An 18,137-nucleotide genomic window follows, 5' to 3' on the forward strand; every position below is an offset into this window, starting at 1 on the left:
CAAATGCACAAAAATGCAATGCATCTGCCAAACTTAATTATTAACTCATTAAACTTACAGATTATTTAGTAAGACAAATCAGCTGTTTAGAAATCAGCTGTTGATGAGTTTCAGGAGTTGAGTGACTTCAACCAAGGATTTACAAATCTCTGCCTTTCAAACAGCTGCCAGAAGTTTCCAGAGGAATCTTTATAATTTATTGATTAAAGTCACAAAATGTCAAGAAATGTGAGTCTTGGGGTGCCAAAATTTATTTTTTTCACTTTCTTTATTGTGATTTTAATAGTTTTCTTGTGAAACTAGTATTTTGATGAACAGATGGTTTTAAGGAAATGAAAATATTTTCAGTGAAGTGGAAGGAACTGACGTGCCTGAGCTCTATCACTCATTTAACCAACTTGTACAATTTGATGGTTTGCAGTTTTCATAACTATAATATTAGTTCAGCAAACTCTGTTAGAGAAATTCTTATTTCCATGATCTTATGGGATTTTGACTACAGATTTTTCAGCATGGAGAACTTGAAGTTGTCAATAGTTACAGTTTAATAAATGTAATTTGTTGAGGACTGGTAAAAATAGTACTATGACAATGATTCAAGCAGAGGCCTGGGAAAAATAAATCTGATTTGAAATGTTTTACATAGAATTTCTGTAAAGGAAGGGGAGGGGATTGGATGTGCAGGAGCGTCCCAAGAAGGCAAATTGGCAGTGTAATTGGGAAGTCTGTTTGAATTGGGTAGTGATGGCAGATAGCAACATGGCTGAGAACAAAGGAACAAAGATGAGCTGGGTGTCAAAATAGAATTTTTGGGACAGTAGTAAAAATTTCTTCACTGGAGGGGTGCTCAGGTATTGTAACACATTGCCTGGGGAAGTGATGAAATAATTCCAAAAATGTGCAGATGTGGCACTTAGGAGCATGGTTTAGCAGTGGACTTGGCAGTTCTGGGTAAATGCTTGGGCTTGATGATCTTAGAGGGCTTTTCCAACCTTAACAATTCTATGATCCCATGAAACCTTTACTGCTTTTCCACCACTGTTATCCACTGAACTTCCCTGGAAGCCCTTCGGTTCCTGCATGGGTTTGGCAGAGGTGCTGGGCACAACCAGCTGCTCCCACTACACTCAACAGCTTCCAACAACCAGCCCAGTTATCTGGCTTTAAGTGTGGCAAGAGCATTCACAGCCTCAGGAGGATTCATCCAGGAGAAGTGTGATGTTGGCCATGGTGGATCTAATTCATCCCATACCCAGCTTCCTGTCAACGCTTCAGCCTCATCAGATTGGGTCTCAGCCAAGTTGTGCAGCTGCCAGTGATTGTGGACAGGATCAGATGGGATGGTTTGTAAAGCTGAGTGTTCATGGTTGTGGATGGGACCAGATGGGATAGTTTGTAAAGCTGAACATTTCTGGTTGTGGACAGGATCAGATGGGATGGTTTGTAAAGCTGAACATTTCATGTTTGTGGATGGGATCAGATGGGATTGTTTGTACAGCTGAATGTTTCATGGTTGTGCATGGGATCACATGGGATGGTTTATAAAGCTGAATTTCATGGGTGTGGCCAGGATCAGATGGGGATGGTTTGTAAAGGTGAACATTTCATGGCTGTGGACAGGATCAGATGGGATAGTTTGTAAAGCTGAAGCACTTGGGGGTGCTGATGGTTTGTTTCTCATCAATACCCCCAAGGCAACTTTTCCTGGGTCCTTGCAGTGATGACCCAGGAGCTTCTTCAGCAGTGAACCACAGGAGGATCAAACAGATCTTGCATGAACTCAATAAGGAAAGAAAAGAACAGAGCTGGACATGGACTGGAAAGGGGCCTGGAGTGACAGGACAAGGGACAATGGCTTCAAACTGCCAGAGGACTGGGTTGGGTTAGATTAGATATTGGGAAGAAATTCTTCCCTGTGAGGGTGGGAGGCCCTGGCAGAGGCTGCCCAGAGAATCTGTGGCTGCCCCACCTGTGGAAATGTCCAAGGCCAGGTTGGATGGGGCTTGGAGCAGCTTGAGATGGTGGAAGGTGTCCCTGTAATGGCAGGGGTTGGAATGAGGTGGCCTTTAAGGTCCCTTCCAGCCCAAGCCACTTTGGGATTCTCTGGATTCAAGTGGATAACAACACAGTTAAGAATCAAACTTTGAACAGATGTGTGTGTAATGTATCCACTGTGTGTAATGAGGCAAAAAATGACACTGGGTGTTTGTTCCTCATGAAAAAGCAGAGGATGCCCACATGGAAATGCTGGCATACATGGAAATAGTGGTGGTGGTGGTACATGAGCAATTAATTCAGCAATTAACCAAAATTAACCTTAACCAAAAGTGCCTGTGTTGCTGCTGAGGTATTTGCAGTTACACACATTACATGGTGGAGATCTCCACCATATGAGTACCTATGTTGACAGAATTTTGTTTACTTTTTCTGGGCTAAAACCCTTGAAATTCACATTTTTGAGATGATGTCCTGAATGTCTTGTCAAGATCTTCAGTTTCTGTGAATCATTTAAAGGAACTATCCCAAGGCTTGGGATTTGTACCTTCTGAACTCTTGGTGCAGGTCTCAGTAACCTGGAGGGTGAACACATTTGTCCCTGTGAATCACATGGCTCTGTCAGGGACTGAAGTGGATTCATGGTGAATGTGTAACATCTTTTGACCTTTTAGACTTCATACCACTGAGAGGTCCAGGAGCATGGCAGATGTAGAAATAAACGTGTAGAATGTTTTCTGGCACGGTGTTCCTTGAGAAATTGTGTCACAGACTTCAGCACATTGACTTGCTGATGCTTTATATGAATCATGTGCTTCTGCTTTTCATGTCTGTGACTATACATACATTAAATATATGTACTTTGTCTTTTTAAGGCAGTACCATGAGAATCAGTAATGGACTAATGCACAAGCTTTCCAGGAAATATAGGAATTTCTCCTAGGTTTTGGTTGTTTGCTTGTTTGTTTTGTTTTTTTCTCTTCACTGACATCTTGACAGGCTGAGCCAGAATCCCTTTCTTACCTGGCAGGTATAGAAGAATAAAATCCATTCCCATGTTGCAGTCCTCCATGGTGCCCTGCCTAGGATTCCTTGGATGGGCTTTTGCCTCTGTTTTATGAAGCAGAGTTAAAAGAGCTGATTTCAAGGAGGATGACTTAGAGCTAATGTGAATATTGGTGGTCTGGAATGCATCCAGTAAATGACAAATCAAGTAGAAGAGCGTGACTGCATGTTCCCAGGGTTTACTTTAGTTCCCTGTGTTTAATTGCAGACCTCCAAAGAGGACCTTCTCCAGGCTGATTTTGAAGGAGCTTTAAAATTCTTCAGGGTTCAGTTGCCCAAGAGGTACAGAGCTGAGGAGAACGCCCGGAGACTCATGGAACAAGCTTGCAATATCAAGGTAAGAATGGACTTCATTGCTTCTCATTCAGCCAGGAGTTTCTACAGGAAGTGTAAAATGCAACGTTAAGAATGGCAGTAGCATGTGGAAAGTAAAGAAATTGAATCGCTGCTTTATTGCTGTTATATATGTTTGTATAATTACTCACACACCTTCTGTCTTTAAAGAAAGTGAATCTGTGACCTTTTCTCTCTGTCTGCTTGGGTACAAACTAATAATTAAAACAGAAAAATGGTGCATCATCAACAATTATCAAAACTCACTAATTCCTTATTTGTTTTATAAACAGTCACTGCAGTAAACCAATTAATCACTGTATGATAATCATGCAAACAAAGCTCAGATATTGTTTTGCTCAGAAGCTGTTAATCTGCTGAGTGCTGTATATAATACGCTTGGATTGAGGTAGAAATGAGTTTTGTTTGTATATCAAGCTTACCAAGACAGAATATGTTTTTATATTCTACCTTACCCAAGATTATGCTGTCAGAAGTCAGGCTACTCTGAACTTACTGACTACAAGTAGTGGACTTGAACAAAATTAGAGAAGCATAACTGTAAGCTGTTGAGGGTGGAAACCTGTTTAAAATGGCTGCAGAGGTTCATAAAGTGATCATTTGAAGGTCCTGGATTTTATTTTTTCTTTTTTTTTGATTGAAATATGTATTGCTATGGAGGGGCTTAATGTTTGATCATGGAGAAAAAGTGTTTTAGTAATTTCTTGGAATGTGAGCTCTGATGGGAAGTGCATGTTTGGTGTGGCCCAGTGATGCACAGAGAACTTCCCACTAGGAAGAATGTTCCTGCAACACTGCCTCTTTTTATCTCTCTCAATATATTTGTTAATTTCCCTTGTGCTGATTTATTTAATCATTTATTAAGCAAGGGCTTTTTCCCATCTGGTTAAAACACTGATCTTGTGAAAAAATAGGCCTTGCCATCTGAATGCTTATTCCAGCCAAGCAAAAGAAGATCTGTACAAATGTTTTAGTAAAATTGTACTTGAATTTCAGCTCTGCTGCTGAAAGAGACTATTTGTGAGTACAAGGCTGCAGTTTGATGTTTAGTATTTCCTCTGCTTGGTTGTTGAAAATGAGTAATTTAAGGACTTAGCAAGTACAGGAGAATTACTGTACTTAGCAAGTACAGTATCTTTATGCCATTTACTCAGTGTTTATTTTCTCATGAGAGGTGGAAGTAGAAGTCTTCATGGTACCTATTGGAAGAGCTATTTGTCAATTTTCTCATGCCTTTCTCCTTTTCTTGTGCATTATATTGTATACCACATGATGTTATTTGTTATTAGTTTTTCATTTAGTGTTGAATGTGTGTGTATGTGATGTGCTTTATTGGGGGAGTATTTTTAAATGCACCTGAGGCATTTGAAATGCACCTGATGCTCAGGGTTCAGCACCTGGGGCCAGCTGTGGGAAGAGTGTGACATTCTGAACTGTCAGTTGACAGGAAGGGGTAGGGTTTGACAGATTTATTTCACTGCATGCACAGGATTTCACACACTGGATTCTGGTTAAGAAAAAAGCTCAGGTGAATGTAGCAAACATGGAGTCAAGTCTCCCCTGTGTGTTAGAGAAGTGTGTGGGGATTAGTAGGAATTACTGAAAAGGAGGGAGAATTCAGAGCCAAGATTTTGGGCTGTCAGGGGTGGGAAAAAGAGGGAGGTTGAAGTCACCTCCTGCTGTGTCAGTAACTGCTGCTCTGGTGTGGTTAGAGTTGGGCTCTGCTGACTTCCTGGGTATACAACTCATCCTGTAAGAGGCTTCAGGAAGTCAGTGTGAGGAACTCAGCACAAGACCATGTTGGAGGGAGGGTGAAACTTAAATTCAATGAGTTTGTGTCCCCAGACTTGCGCCCTTGCCACAGGTGACTCATCCCCATGGTCACTGGAGCATCTCTCTGGTCATGGTCTCTGGCATGGGGTGAGGATGAGGAGCAGTGGCTTTGGAGTCCTCAGTGTGTCCCAGGATCCTTTTAACTGCTGACAGTAAATTGGCTTTTAGAGATGGTTTTTGTACTGTCTAGGAAGGACAGGAACATGTTGCCTGTGAAAACGCCAATCACTTGTTTTTAAAATTTCAAAAGTTTAATAGTAATAAAATGGTTATAAAAATAGTAACACAATTAGAGTAATAATAATTTGGGCAATTTGGATTAGGACAATATGAGACAATAAAAACATAGAGTTACAGACAGTCTGGGTACCTTTTTTTTGGGCAAAATAAGCCCGAAAAAGGACCCACGTTAACAGAGGATTAACCCTTAAAAGCAACAGCCTGTTGCATATTCATACACCTCATACATTATGCATAAATTCCATTCAAACATAGGATTCTGTCTGGGCAGTGTCAGCTTCTTCCTCTGAATCCTAACAGCGCCTTCAAGGTGGGAAAAAGTTCATTTCTTCTGATAATGGAGCAATAAATTATTTCTCTGAAAGATTCAGGTGTCCTGTGGCTGCTATCTCGCTGTGAGTCCTTTCTTTAAAAAAAGTATGCTACATGGCATAGTTTCTATTTTAACATTATGTTATAACCTAAAACTATATTTAATACACAATTTTCACATTGCCCTTGTGGTTCTGGAGTCTCTACCTGTGAAGACATCCAAAACACAGATTGCCCTGAGCTGCTGTAGGTCGCTCTCCTTTAAAGGGTGGTTTAGACAAGACGTCCTCCAGAGATCACTTCCAACCTGAACTAATCCATGATTCTATAATTGGACATTAGAATCATTGAATTTATTTACCACCAGGTGCTAGTAATTGCAGGAGTTGGCATGCTCAAACAGGAGATTTTAGTCTTGCTCATCACCAGTGGTGGAGTCCCAGGGAACACAGAGGTTGTGTGAAGAGCATAGTCTGTCTTGTTGAATGGAGTAAAATTTGTTCTGTTAAAAAAAAGCCAAACCAGACCCTTAAACTGCTTTTTTGTGTTGTATGAAAGAGGCACTGTGTGTCTTTGCACTGCTTGTGGGCTGTATTAGTACTTGTAGACTAAACAATAGAGGGTTTTAGAGCAAGTATTACACAGTAAGTGAATGGAGGATTTTCTTTGGATTTCTCAGCATAAAAACCTAAAAACAGAACTGTGTTGTAGCCAGGGTTCATAGTAAGCTGCATCTTTTCCCGTGTTTCTTTTAATTTTGTTCCCACATTACTACAAAACAAAACAAGAGTTTAACATGGAATAAAAATCCACCTTTCCTTGCTTAGTTTTTTCTTGAGCTTTAGCTGAGCTACTCCTTTCTAGTCCTGCAGAATGTAAATTTAAAACTACTTGATGCTTTTTCTCCTTAATTTCACAACTTTTCAGTGAGTTCAGGATGTAACCCTTGGGTTTTGAAAGTGCTGTATTGGAAATAGTTCTATCATACTGCTTTTTGGAAAAAAAAAGAGGATTGGTATCTGTCTTTCTCTCAAGAGTAGATCTGCAAATACAAAGAAAAAAGCTGCTATTAAATGAAATTTCTGTGTAGAATGTGCTAGAGAATATATTTTTCAATTAAGAATTATTTTTTGTGGTTATTCACTAGGTCTGGATTTCAGTCTTTTACTAGTAAATCACTGGGAACATCAGTGGAATTAGAATTAACAGTAGTGTTTTCCTACAGAGCTTGTTGGGTCATATTCCATTGCTGAAGACCATTTTGAACTAATTCATACTATGAAATAATAGGGCCTAAAAATAATATAGCCTGGATTTGTAATCACAGAAGGATTTTTAGCTTATGCTTTGGGGAGGGTTTTCTTACTTTCCTCATTTTCCTGTCTTGACAAGATTTTTCATAAGTTTTTCTGTGTCTCTGGAAGCCCAATTTGATAAATGAATGAATGAATGAAGATGCTCTTCTAGATTTCATGAAGGTTAATCCAAATGATGCTATTTTATGAAAACATCTGGCAAATTCTTCTTACAACATCTGCCTCAGTTGCCTTTTGCATCTTCTTGCGGTTTCTCTTGCACAGATGTGTGTGTGTCCTAAAGAAGTTGTAATGAGCTTGGATTTTAATAGAGAAGTCCCATCCCTCTGTTCTTCCACCTGGCTTCAGGCAGGTGAGGTGTGGAACAGGAGGAAGTCTCACTGGGAGATCTATTCCATATGAACATTCCCTGGATTGTCATTTTCCAGTGAATTCAGGGAGTTGTGCCAGTTCTCCATGACTGTGCTGTGGCATTTGGAAATGAGCAGAGCTGACATTCAGCATGTGATAGCTCTGGAAATTCAGAATGTGTTCCATTGCAGCTCTGGAAATGCCATGAGATTGAGTGTACTAGATGGATAGGTGGGGACATCCTCAGAATTACCTGTGGGATGTGCCCCTGTGCCCAGGGAAGGTGAGGTGAACACGTGGGATGAGATACACAGGGAAGGTTGTTCTGTAGCATCTCTAGAGACACCTCCTGTTACCTGGCTCAGGCCCTGCAGTTGTGGGCTCATCTTTCACCATCCTCAGCAGCAGGAAAGTTCTCAAACACTGAACTTCTTCTAGGAGAAGTTTCTTCCCAACCATGTAAATCTCCCTTCAGGATGACACTGGGCCCAGCAGCATTATGAGGTTGCTGCTCTCAGCACCTTCAGTGAGACCAGCAATTGGCCCTGAATAAAAATGGTGCCTTTCCCAGTGCAAAGTAACCACACATTTTTGTCACCTCTCACTGTACTGCTGAGGCTGTCACCCACAGCTGGAGCTGGCACCAGGGCTGTGGATAATAGCAGAGTCAAGGAGAACAGGCTGCAGTGGCAGGAACTGTGCTAAGCTTCTTCTCATTCCAGAATTGTTCCTTCATGACATTTAAAGCACCTTTACTTTATAATGTTGCCATTTAAATGTTTTCAGTTGAGAGTGGTGATTTGAAGCTCACACCTTACTGGTGGGGATGACTGACTGGCTTCACACCTCTGTTATCTTCTATCTAGATGTGATTTTTTACAAGCATGGTTTAACTCACCTGTTGATTTATTTGAGTTTCAGTGGGTAGGATTAAAAATAGCTGGTTTGCTCTCTCACTTCTCTCTAGAGCATTCCCTCTCTCTGTGCTTATCTCTTTGTATGTGTACTTATCGAGATACTTGGGGGTCTTGCTATCATGGTAAGACAACACAGAATGCAACAGAAGTGCAAAGGAGGTCACTGCAGAAAGGCCCTGAAGCTGCACAAGCATTGGTTCTACCAGTGTTGTATCTATTTAACCTTCCAATATAAAGAACAGGTTAAAAATTGCACATTTATCAACTTCTTCAAAAAAGGCCAAACCAAATTGAAAAGGATTTGATTTAGATCTATAGAAAACCCTGCCATGCTTGTATGCAATTTCTTACTAAAAGCCAATGATCAATTGCCCTTATTATGTCTGTGCTGTTATCTCTGAAGTGCAGATCCACTTGTCCTGGTGACAAGGGTCATGGTTTTTAATTCCTGTCCTGTTTGCAGCTCCAGCTTCCTTCTTTCTGCTCAGCTTTGTGGTGTAGGGCACTGCAATGAGCCAGCGTCTGGAAATCACATTAAAGTGCCTGCAGTGGAGTTCAATATTAAATGTGATTGTAATCTTGGTAATAAGTGTTAACACCATAGAAAGGAATGTTGTTAATTTAAAACAGCAGTTTAGGCTTGAAATGTTTATTTATTTTAGCTTATAATACTTATTAAATATTCCAGAGAGCAGGCATGTTGCCCAGCAGTGAGGCTATATTTTCATGGTGTTTAAGCATTAGTAAAACTGTTCAGTTATTTTATTTTGTTTGGTTGGTTTGTCTTTTTTTCATTTGCACTGATTTGGTATTATAGGGGACATCAGGTATGTCATTAATTCTTTATCAATAGGAAAGGAATAGAATGTTATTATAATTATTAGTTAAGTATAATCACATTTTAACAATTTAAAGTAGTTCTGCAGCCTGACTGAATACAAGTATTTTGGTGTCTTTGTATTAGTCACTAGTTGACATTTGCCCTTGAGCAGTGGCATCAGCCAGAGCAGTGTTGCAGGTAAAAGTTTTCAAAGAACTGTAAAAGTCTGAGGTGAAAAAGTTGACACAAACATTTCTTGTCTCTATCCCCAGCAGTTGTATCACTTTGCCCAAATTCTCAGTGGTTTCATTCAGCAAGGTAAGGAGGGCACCTGAAAGCTGCTCCATGGTTCAGCACAGCACCTAAATCATTTTGTTCCCCTTGGTGCCATCAGGAGTCGGGGCTTTCAGTGTGACACCAGATGTTTCTGTTCCAAGGGGAGCAGCAGAGCATCCTCAGCAGAGCCTCCTGGCCTGAGCTTCTTGAATCTGGCTCCTTCCCTGGATGAAAAACAGTGGCTTTCCATCCTTGGGTCTGGAAATAGTACAGAGAGCAGGAGATGGAGATGGCAGGAGTCACACTGTTTGACAGCTCTGTGTTCTGGCATCTTTGCCAGAATGTGTCTGAAATAACTCAGCTCTAGAAGTAAGAGGAAGTGAACGTTTTTCCCCGGCTGAACTCCAGTCCCAGCTGCAGGTTGGCTGGAGCATTGACTCACCCCCTGTGAGAGGACACATTAAAATAGCTCATACAAAGTTCTCTCCTTGCAGTGGAGTATGTTGAGGATTAGCAGTGTCTGCAGTTCCTACTGACAGCACAGTGCTCATATTAGTTTTTTAGAGAAGAAGGTTTCAACTCTCTTCCTTTGGAGGAAGCAAACCCAGTAACTGATTTTCCCAAAGAATGCCTTGAGTTTGACTGTGGAGAAAGCCTGTGGTGATGGTGCCTGGCAGGTTTGCAGTAACTCTTATTCTCCCAGTAAGACATCTCCTTTTTAAAGACACTTCTGTGATGCAAAAGAGGCTGTAGAAGAAGAAATGTCTCCCAGCATCAGCACTTACAACCATAATTAAAAGGAACAAACGTGGGATTTCACATTTTTGGGGGAAAGAGGTGTAGGTAAAAGTGCAGATGCAGAAATGCTGGAAACAAGCTCTGCACCTCATGTTTATGCTGGCAGAGAAGTGTTCCTTGCTGCTGACTTAAACATCAACAAAACTGTTGAGACTTAAGATGGCAAAATCTCCCTGGAGGTGGGAATTTCTCTGTGCTTCTCTTGGATATCTTTCAGGCAGTCAGGTCTGAAGGAGCAGGTAGCAGCTTGGCAGTAATCAGCATAGTAATTCTGAGGAAATGTATTTTTTTATATGCAAAAGACACTGGGGCCAAGGCATGACCCTTGCCAGCCAAAGTTTTGGTGTTGTCTGTGACCCTGAAAAATATTATATCTTTATTTTTTAGAACTCAACTCCTGTGACCTGAGAAACTCTGAATTCGCTCCTCTGAACAGCAGAGGAAGAAGCTCTGTTGTCTGCTGGGAGTTCAGGGCACCCACAGAGAATTATTTTTTTATGTCTTAAGTCTAGAAGTCTTAGAATACATGCATTGGGAAGTGATGGTGTTTGGGGAAAAAAATTCAAGCTGCCTCTTGTCTTTTTTGATCAACCATTATGGTATGTGTCCTTCTCAGAAAAGCTGTGGTTATTTGATTCCTGCAGATGTAACAGAATAAAAAAATTGAGTTTTTGAAAACAGCCATGGGTGGGTTTTGATGTGGCTGTGCCATCCCATGAAGTGTCCAAGGCCAGGCTGGGCAGGGCTTGGAGCCACCTGTGGAAGCTGTCCTTGCCAGGGCAGAGGGGTCGAACAAGAGGAGATTTAAGGTCTCTCCCAGCCCAAACCACTCTGTGATCCCACTCTATGATCCCATTCTGTGCTTCTCTGTTGCAGAAAGCTCCAATAATCCAGAGCTAATGGCCAATGCCCACAGTGACTCAGGGGGAAAGCAGAGATTCACTGTCAGTGTAGCACAGACATCAGTTGGGATGGGACATTGGGTTCATTTTGGTTTTTGACAAATTAAAGGAGATGACAAATTCTGAAGCACTGTGCTATGCTGAGACCTAGAGCTAAACTTGTAAAAATAATTGGGAGGAGAAGGAAAAGAAAAGGGAAAGCCTAACAATTTTCCCTTATTTCCCCCAGGGCTTTTGCAAATAAACAGAAGATGCACTGGGGCACTGTCTTCTTGTATTTTTGCTGGTGTTTGATTTCTCAGGCACCTCCACTTGGATTTATTTCTCTGCTTTGAAAATAAGGGGACAAACCAAACTAAGTATAGGAGATAGTGACTGCATTTCATAAACACAACTCTGCAGGGACAGCAGCTTTTAGAGCTGAAAGTCTTATTAATAACTTGCCATTACATGCCCCAGGCATTGTTTTTGGCATTGTTGACACTGTTGGAAATTAAATTCAGCAAGTAGTTTCTTGGCAGTGTGTTCTCTGAGCAGTGTGTAGCTGCTGGAGCAGCACTGTAGCTGGGTGCTTTATAAGGGCAATATTCACATGTTTAGGATCCCCTGATTGCTTGCTGCAGGATTCTCTGGTTTCCAACAGTTAATTGCTTTCATTTTTAGCATATTGTAGCCTTGTTTCTCTCGTAGAGATTGAGTATATGGTAAACATGGTGTTACATGGTTTATATTGTTACATTTGTTTATGTTTGGGCATAAGTAGATTACATATGGCTGGTACCTCATGTCAAGCAGCAGATGAAGAGCAGATCTCCTCATTGTGTGGCCCTAGCTGTCTGTTATTCTTTGAACTTCCTTTGCTTAATTAATTAATGCAATTTCCTGGACAATAATTTTGAACCAAAATTTGATTCTGCCAATTAATCAAAAGCCATGAAAAAAACTGACAATCTCATCTCCAAGTTATTAATCAGCATAATAATTAGTATAGATGCAGAAATCCAGAGAGGAACTGTTTACAATGGCATGGAGTGACAGAGGCAGTGGCTTTAAACTGAGAGTAGATTTAGATGGCATATTGGGAAGGAATTGTTCTCTGTGAGGGTGGGCAGGCCCTGGCACAGGGTGCCCAGAGAAGCTGTGGCTGCCCTGGGATCCCTGGCAGTGTCCAAGGCCAGGCTGGATGGGGCTTGGAGCAACCTGGGATAGTGGAAGGTGTCCCTGCCCATGGCACAGGATTGAAACAGCTCCTTTTTCATCTCAGAAATCCTTTGATTAACCAGAGCTCAGAGCACAAATCAATGCCCTTACAGTGCATCCTTGTGAGCAACAATTTGATGGCAGTCTGAGTGAACCACCTGACTGTGCCACCCAGGATGCTCCCTCTTGGCACAGCAGGGAATGTTGGTTCTGTTTCAGCCAGTCAGGAGCAGTGGGAAGAGCTGGAGAAGGGATCAGGGCTTTGCTTCTGTGGTATTTTCTGGGTCCCCTGTCAGAGGAGGAATTGATGAATCTGACTCCATGTTCTTAGAAGGCTAATTTATTATGAAATAATATGATATGATATTGTATTATATTGTATGACATGATATCGTATTATATTGTATATTCTATTCTATGTTAATATTATATGATGTGATATTATAATATTCTATCATATTATAATATAATATTATGTTATCTTATATCATAATTAAGATATACTAAAGAATAGAGAAAGGATACTTACAGAAGGCAAAAAGATAATAATGAAAAACTCGTGACTCTCTTCCAGAGTCCCTACACAGCTGGCTGTGGTTGGTCATTAAGTCAAAACAATTCACATGAAACCAATCAACCACCCACCTGTTGGTAAACAATCTCCAAACCACATTCCAAAGCAGTGAAACACAGGAGAAGCAAATGAGATAATTATTGTTTTCGTTTTTCTCTGAGGCCTCTGAGCTTCCCAGGAGAAGAATCTTGGGCAAAGAGGATTTTTCAGAAAATATGATGGTGACATGCTTCCTAACTGGTGAGGGTGCCATGTTCCACTTGCCCCAGGGTACCTGTTGCAAGCAGCTGGATTGAATAATGCTTTAGCAATTGAATAATGCTTTAACATCTGAGCACCTGCTTTCCTTACCTCAGGCTCATTTCTTCTCCCACTGTCGATGACACACAGAACTTTATTGTCAGGCTGTTCCTTTAGATGATTGTGCAATCTACCAGACCTGTCAGAAATAAGGAAAAAATTCAATCACCTTGTCACCACTGCCTTACTTTCAAATGTTAAACAGTAAGTGTGATGTCTTTCCTCATGAGGCAGTGGTGAAAGAGATTTCTCTCACTGAAAGGAGCTGTATTTTAGTGCCACAGAATACAGATCCCAGCAGTTTTCTTCATTCCACACCATCATACTCAGATAAGCTTGTAGGAACACAAATCCCATTGCCTTAGGTAGCAGCAGGAAGCTCTGAGGCAACTTTGGCCCTTGTTTTTCTTGTAATGCAAAGTGAAATGTAGGTCTGCGTTGCAATGAACTTGCTTCAAGAGATTTTGCTTCGTTTTTCCCTTTTCTAAGTACACTGTGAAGCAGGGCATGTTCCTTTTACAGGAGGAAGGACATGTGGTGGGAAAGGAGCGTTTTCCTTGGCACAGTTTGTGTTTCCCAGGATTCTAATGAGGGGTTTGCAAAGGCAATGACTCTCCAGCTGAGGGGGATCTGGTTTAGCCATGTGTTTTTTCCTTTTGTCCCAATATGCACCAGAGCCATCTTCTCCAGCCAACACAACAAATCCAAGTGCTCCAAGACTTGATAAAAAACCCTTCTGGTCAGGGCTGGGGTTGTAAAGGGGGAGAAGGTGAGCCTGGAAAGCCTCCAGCCCTGCTCTGCCAGCAGAGGAACTCCCAGCCTGGAGTGCAAATGCTCATCCCAGGGGCAGCAGTAATTGCTGAGGGGAACTGGGAGCAGGGCTGGCTGTGGGCTGGGCCAGAGCCCATCTCATGTTTCACTGCTCTCATCCATCAAGCAGCATCTCCTCTGGTGGCTGAGCCTCTAAGGGGAGGGAAGGAGCAGCACATTTATAGATCCAGCACTGGGCTGGGAGCTCACACAGGGGCTTGTTGGGAGACCAGGGAACAGCCAAGTGTCCCTTTCTATTTTTCTTTAGTCTTTCTTTATTGTGACATCCACAAAATGGAAGTAATGATCCTGTCTGGCAGAAGGGCTTTGACAGACAGGGTCCCTGTTTAAACAACCCAACTGTTCACCTGTGTGACTTGTGGATTTTCAACACTTGATCCACCATGCAGGAATATTATACAAGATTATACACTCTCATAGGAACTTGGGGGAAACTGCTGGAAAGGTGAAAAAACCTGGAAAATGTTCAGATCCCTGGTGTAAGGGGTTTCACACACCTGTACTCACTCATGAGGGCTGGAGTAAAACAAGCACCTGTTGTAAGGTTACACAGGTCTGGGGTTTGTGTTTGCGCCCTTTTTGTTGCTGTTATGATATAAAGTGAACTGTAAGGATTAGGAAGAGAATTTAGACATCTGTGCTCTGGGACACTTCTCAGAAACATCACTAATGATGGCTCTTAATTTTTTAATGTGCTTCACCTTGCATTAATGGACTTAAACCAGCATTTTATGCTGAAGGCAAATTTGTTGCCATTAAAAAAGGAGGCTTGTCTGCTCCAGGAGTGTAAGAACATACAGCACCTGTAATGGAGGGAAGTACTAAGCTTTTATTCTTGTGACCTTGTCCAAATAGGATGTAATTACAATATAATTCAATTCTGACAGTCTGGAAACCATGGCAGTTGACATAAAGTGACATTTCAGGAGAAATAGGCATGTGTTTTAGTACATCTCTTGCAGTCTCCTAAGCATTATTGATGCTATTTGCTCTTCCTGCTTCCCTTGCTCCACTCTTAATACACAATCAGAACACAAGATTCTGGAAAATGTGCAACAGTGGATCATAGTTAACCTTGTAAATAAAATCCAGTGTGCTGGAGAGTGATGTGAGCTGGTTGCTGTATGCCTGCTGTATTTGTGTTAATATACCAGTACTTTTTAATCTCCTTGGAGAGACTAAATCCTGGCATGCACACCTTCAGGGAGTCATTTAGGAAAGCAGAGAATAAAATTCCATTTGAATTTTGATATGGTCTTTGGTTCTTGTGACCTAAACCAAGACTCTCCTCCTTCGATTGCGGATTTTGCTCATGCTCAGAGGCACAAGCAGTTCCACCAGGTGCTTGACTCTGCAAATACCCCAGAGATGGATGTGTCACAGCAGCATTCTGTCATCCCTTGGATCGGAGGAGGAAAAGCTGGATCTGTGAGCTGCTGTGAGCTCAGGCACAGACAACTCCAGCCAGCAAAAAGGAAAAGTGACAAGGTATTTTCCATCTGTGCACTTCTGTAGCACTGGAATCATGTTATTCCAATTAACTCTTGCAGCATATGGGCTGTTTTGTGTGCGCTAGGAATATCTCAGTGCAGTTAGTTATCTCTGTGTGTCTCTCCCTTCTGAGGCTGGTCGTTACACCTTTGATGAGTCATTTAATAGGCTCATTAAGGAAATGGAGGGGATCTCATCTAAGTGTTCATTCACTGAGCCACAGTCGCCTTCCTTTCAACCCCAGACAAAGAGGGAAACAAAACATTGCCAAATGCATCTCTGTGTGCAGCTCCCAAGAACACAGAATTCGTTTTTAAAGTTGTAAAGACTGAAAGCAGCCATCCTGCTCCATCCTATGTCATTTCCTGCCTATGGAACTGGGCATGGCTTGTCAACCCTCCACCCCATCACAGGAAAGATGAAATGCTGGGATGGGGCTCTGAGGAGGATAAAATGCAGGTGAGAAGTTTCCCTGCTCCAAGTAAATTTGGTTCACTGGCAGCCTCCAGATGGTTTTCACTGTAGCTGGAGTGCCACACAAGTACAAGTTCTCTGAAAATAGGGAGTGAAATGAGTTATCACTGTGCAGTGTGTGTATAAAACAGGGAGTAAGGCCACTGTGTTTTCCCTTTTCTCCGCCTGTTGGATTCCTGGAAAAGCTGCTCATGGGGTGGTGTTCACAGGGGTCCCAGGACGAGGGAAGAGATGAGAATCTTGACTCCATGTTTCAGAAGGCTGATTTATTATTTTATTATATTTATTCTATTAAAAGAAAATTATATACTAAAAGAATAGAGAAGAGGATTTCATCAGAAGGCTAGCAAGGAATAGAAAGGACTGGAAGTAAAATCTTGTGACTGCTCACAGCCTTGACACAGGTGGCTGTCATTGGTCATCAAGTAAAAACAATTGTACATGCTGGGTAAACAATTCTCCAAATCACATTCCAAAGCAGCAAAACATGGGGAAGCTGAAGCTTCTCAGCTTCTCAGGAGAAAAGATCCTAACGGAAGGATTTTTCATAAAATATGTCCATGATGCTGCTCAGCCCCTCTGCTGACCCAGCCACCAGCCCACACCACCCTAAGTGATCATGTGCCACACTCGGTCCCTGCTTGTGCCTTGCTGCCAGGATCCAGCTGCATTTAGCAGTGGAAAACAATCAGCTGGTACACTCCAGCCCCAGATTAGGTCAGATTAGGTGTCCCAGAGAATTATTTTATTCAGAACTCTCATTTAAGTTCTCCATGAAAAGTCCACATGCTGTTCTTGCTGCTCTCATAGCTCAGTTGTCTCTAGTAGCTGCTGTGTATATAATGATCCTCCTCTGTGTCCACACAAGGCTGTTCCAGAAGGCTGGGGAGGAAATACCTAGCTAGAATAAATGGGTTTGTACTGCTGAGATTCAGTTACTTAAAGATTCACAGGGTGCACATTCCTTCAGTGAATGCAGATAGCATGGTGATAAAACCTGAGCATGCAATGTTTTAGGTAACTGCCACTGAAAACATGCTCTATGGTCAGCTGGCACTAACATAGCCAAGGGAGTCCAATAGAACTGAGTTTGAGCTATTTAAGATGGTTAATAAGTAATTAACCCAGGAGGTGACTGTAACAGACATCATTTGAATCAAGATTGAATTATTGGTTTCCCAGGCATGCTCTGGAATGTATCAGTTTGCTGGCAGGACAAAGCCTCTCAGCCACGTTCATTAACAATCCCTGCATTCAGGAACCCCTCCTAAAGGATGCCTACAGGATCAGATTCACCAGCTACTTCTTCCTTCCTCACTGCTGCCAGGAAAAGGCCACCTCCCCACATTTCCATTCAATTTGTCTTTAGCTGAAAAGATGCTGATTTCATGCTCTCTTACCCTGCAGCAGCCAGCCTGTTGCTAAGATACTGAAAAGGCCAGGGTCTGGGTGTTTTTTCTCAGCCCACTGCAATTCTTATTTATTTATTTATGCATCTTATTTACATAGCTAAACAGATCTCTTCCCTACTGCAGAAGCAGAGCCACGAGGCTCCAGGTTGCACCAGGGTGCCTTGACTTGCATAGCTGCTTGTCCAGCACCATCCTCTGCCCTGTTTTTCCTGTTCATCAACTGAGCAAACTTCTCAGGATATTTGTTTAGCTGGAGTGGCATCCAGGAGTGTGATGGAAGTGTGTTTTAAAGGCATAGCTGGCCATGGGTTGCCTACCCAGTGTTTGGTCACAGCAGTCCTTGATGGAAATAAAAAGGGTCAGAACAAAGATGGCTTTAAGCCAATTTTCCTGCTTACTTTATTTCTGGCTGCTTTAATTTCAGCAGTGTCCACATTCCAGGCTTCTTGTAGTCTAACCAGCTCTGCCAGAGTGAGGAGATGGTTATCCTTCCCTAGCCAGGGAAGAGCCCTGCTGCACAGGCAGTTCTGCAGGACCAGCTGCATTTTTGTAGGGAGGGGCTGGGATCCCAGCCAGGGCACAGCTTTGTCTGAAATTGTATCCAGGGCAGGAGCAGGCTGCTGATAGAGTGTACAGGCACGGAGAAACTGGCAGAGCATTTGCAGTGGCTACAGGT

General features: G+C 42.1%; 1 protein-coding gene across 5 annotated transcripts in view; it reads left to right on the plus strand.

The window, feature by feature from the left end:
• RABGAP1L (RAB GTPase activating protein 1 like) overlaps nt 1-18,137 on the plus strand; it is a 229,200-nt gene that overhangs the window by 169,125 nt on the left and 41,938 nt on the right. For all 5 annotated transcript variants that reach the window (XM_074546321.1, XM_074546319.1, XM_074546320.1 and 2 more), the window contains one exon: nt 3,269-3,397. In XM_074546321.1, the coding sequence (XP_074402422.1) occupies nt 3,269-3,397 (129 nt within the window). The remainder of the gene's footprint in view (nt 1-3,268; nt 3,398-18,137) is intronic.

Source organism: Zonotrichia albicollis, chromosome 8, assembly GCF_047830755.1.
Source record: "Zonotrichia albicollis isolate bZonAlb1 chromosome 8, bZonAlb1.hap1, whole genome shotgun sequence".
NCBI classification, from domain to species: Eukaryota; Metazoa; Chordata; class Aves; order Passeriformes; family Passerellidae; genus Zonotrichia; species Zonotrichia albicollis.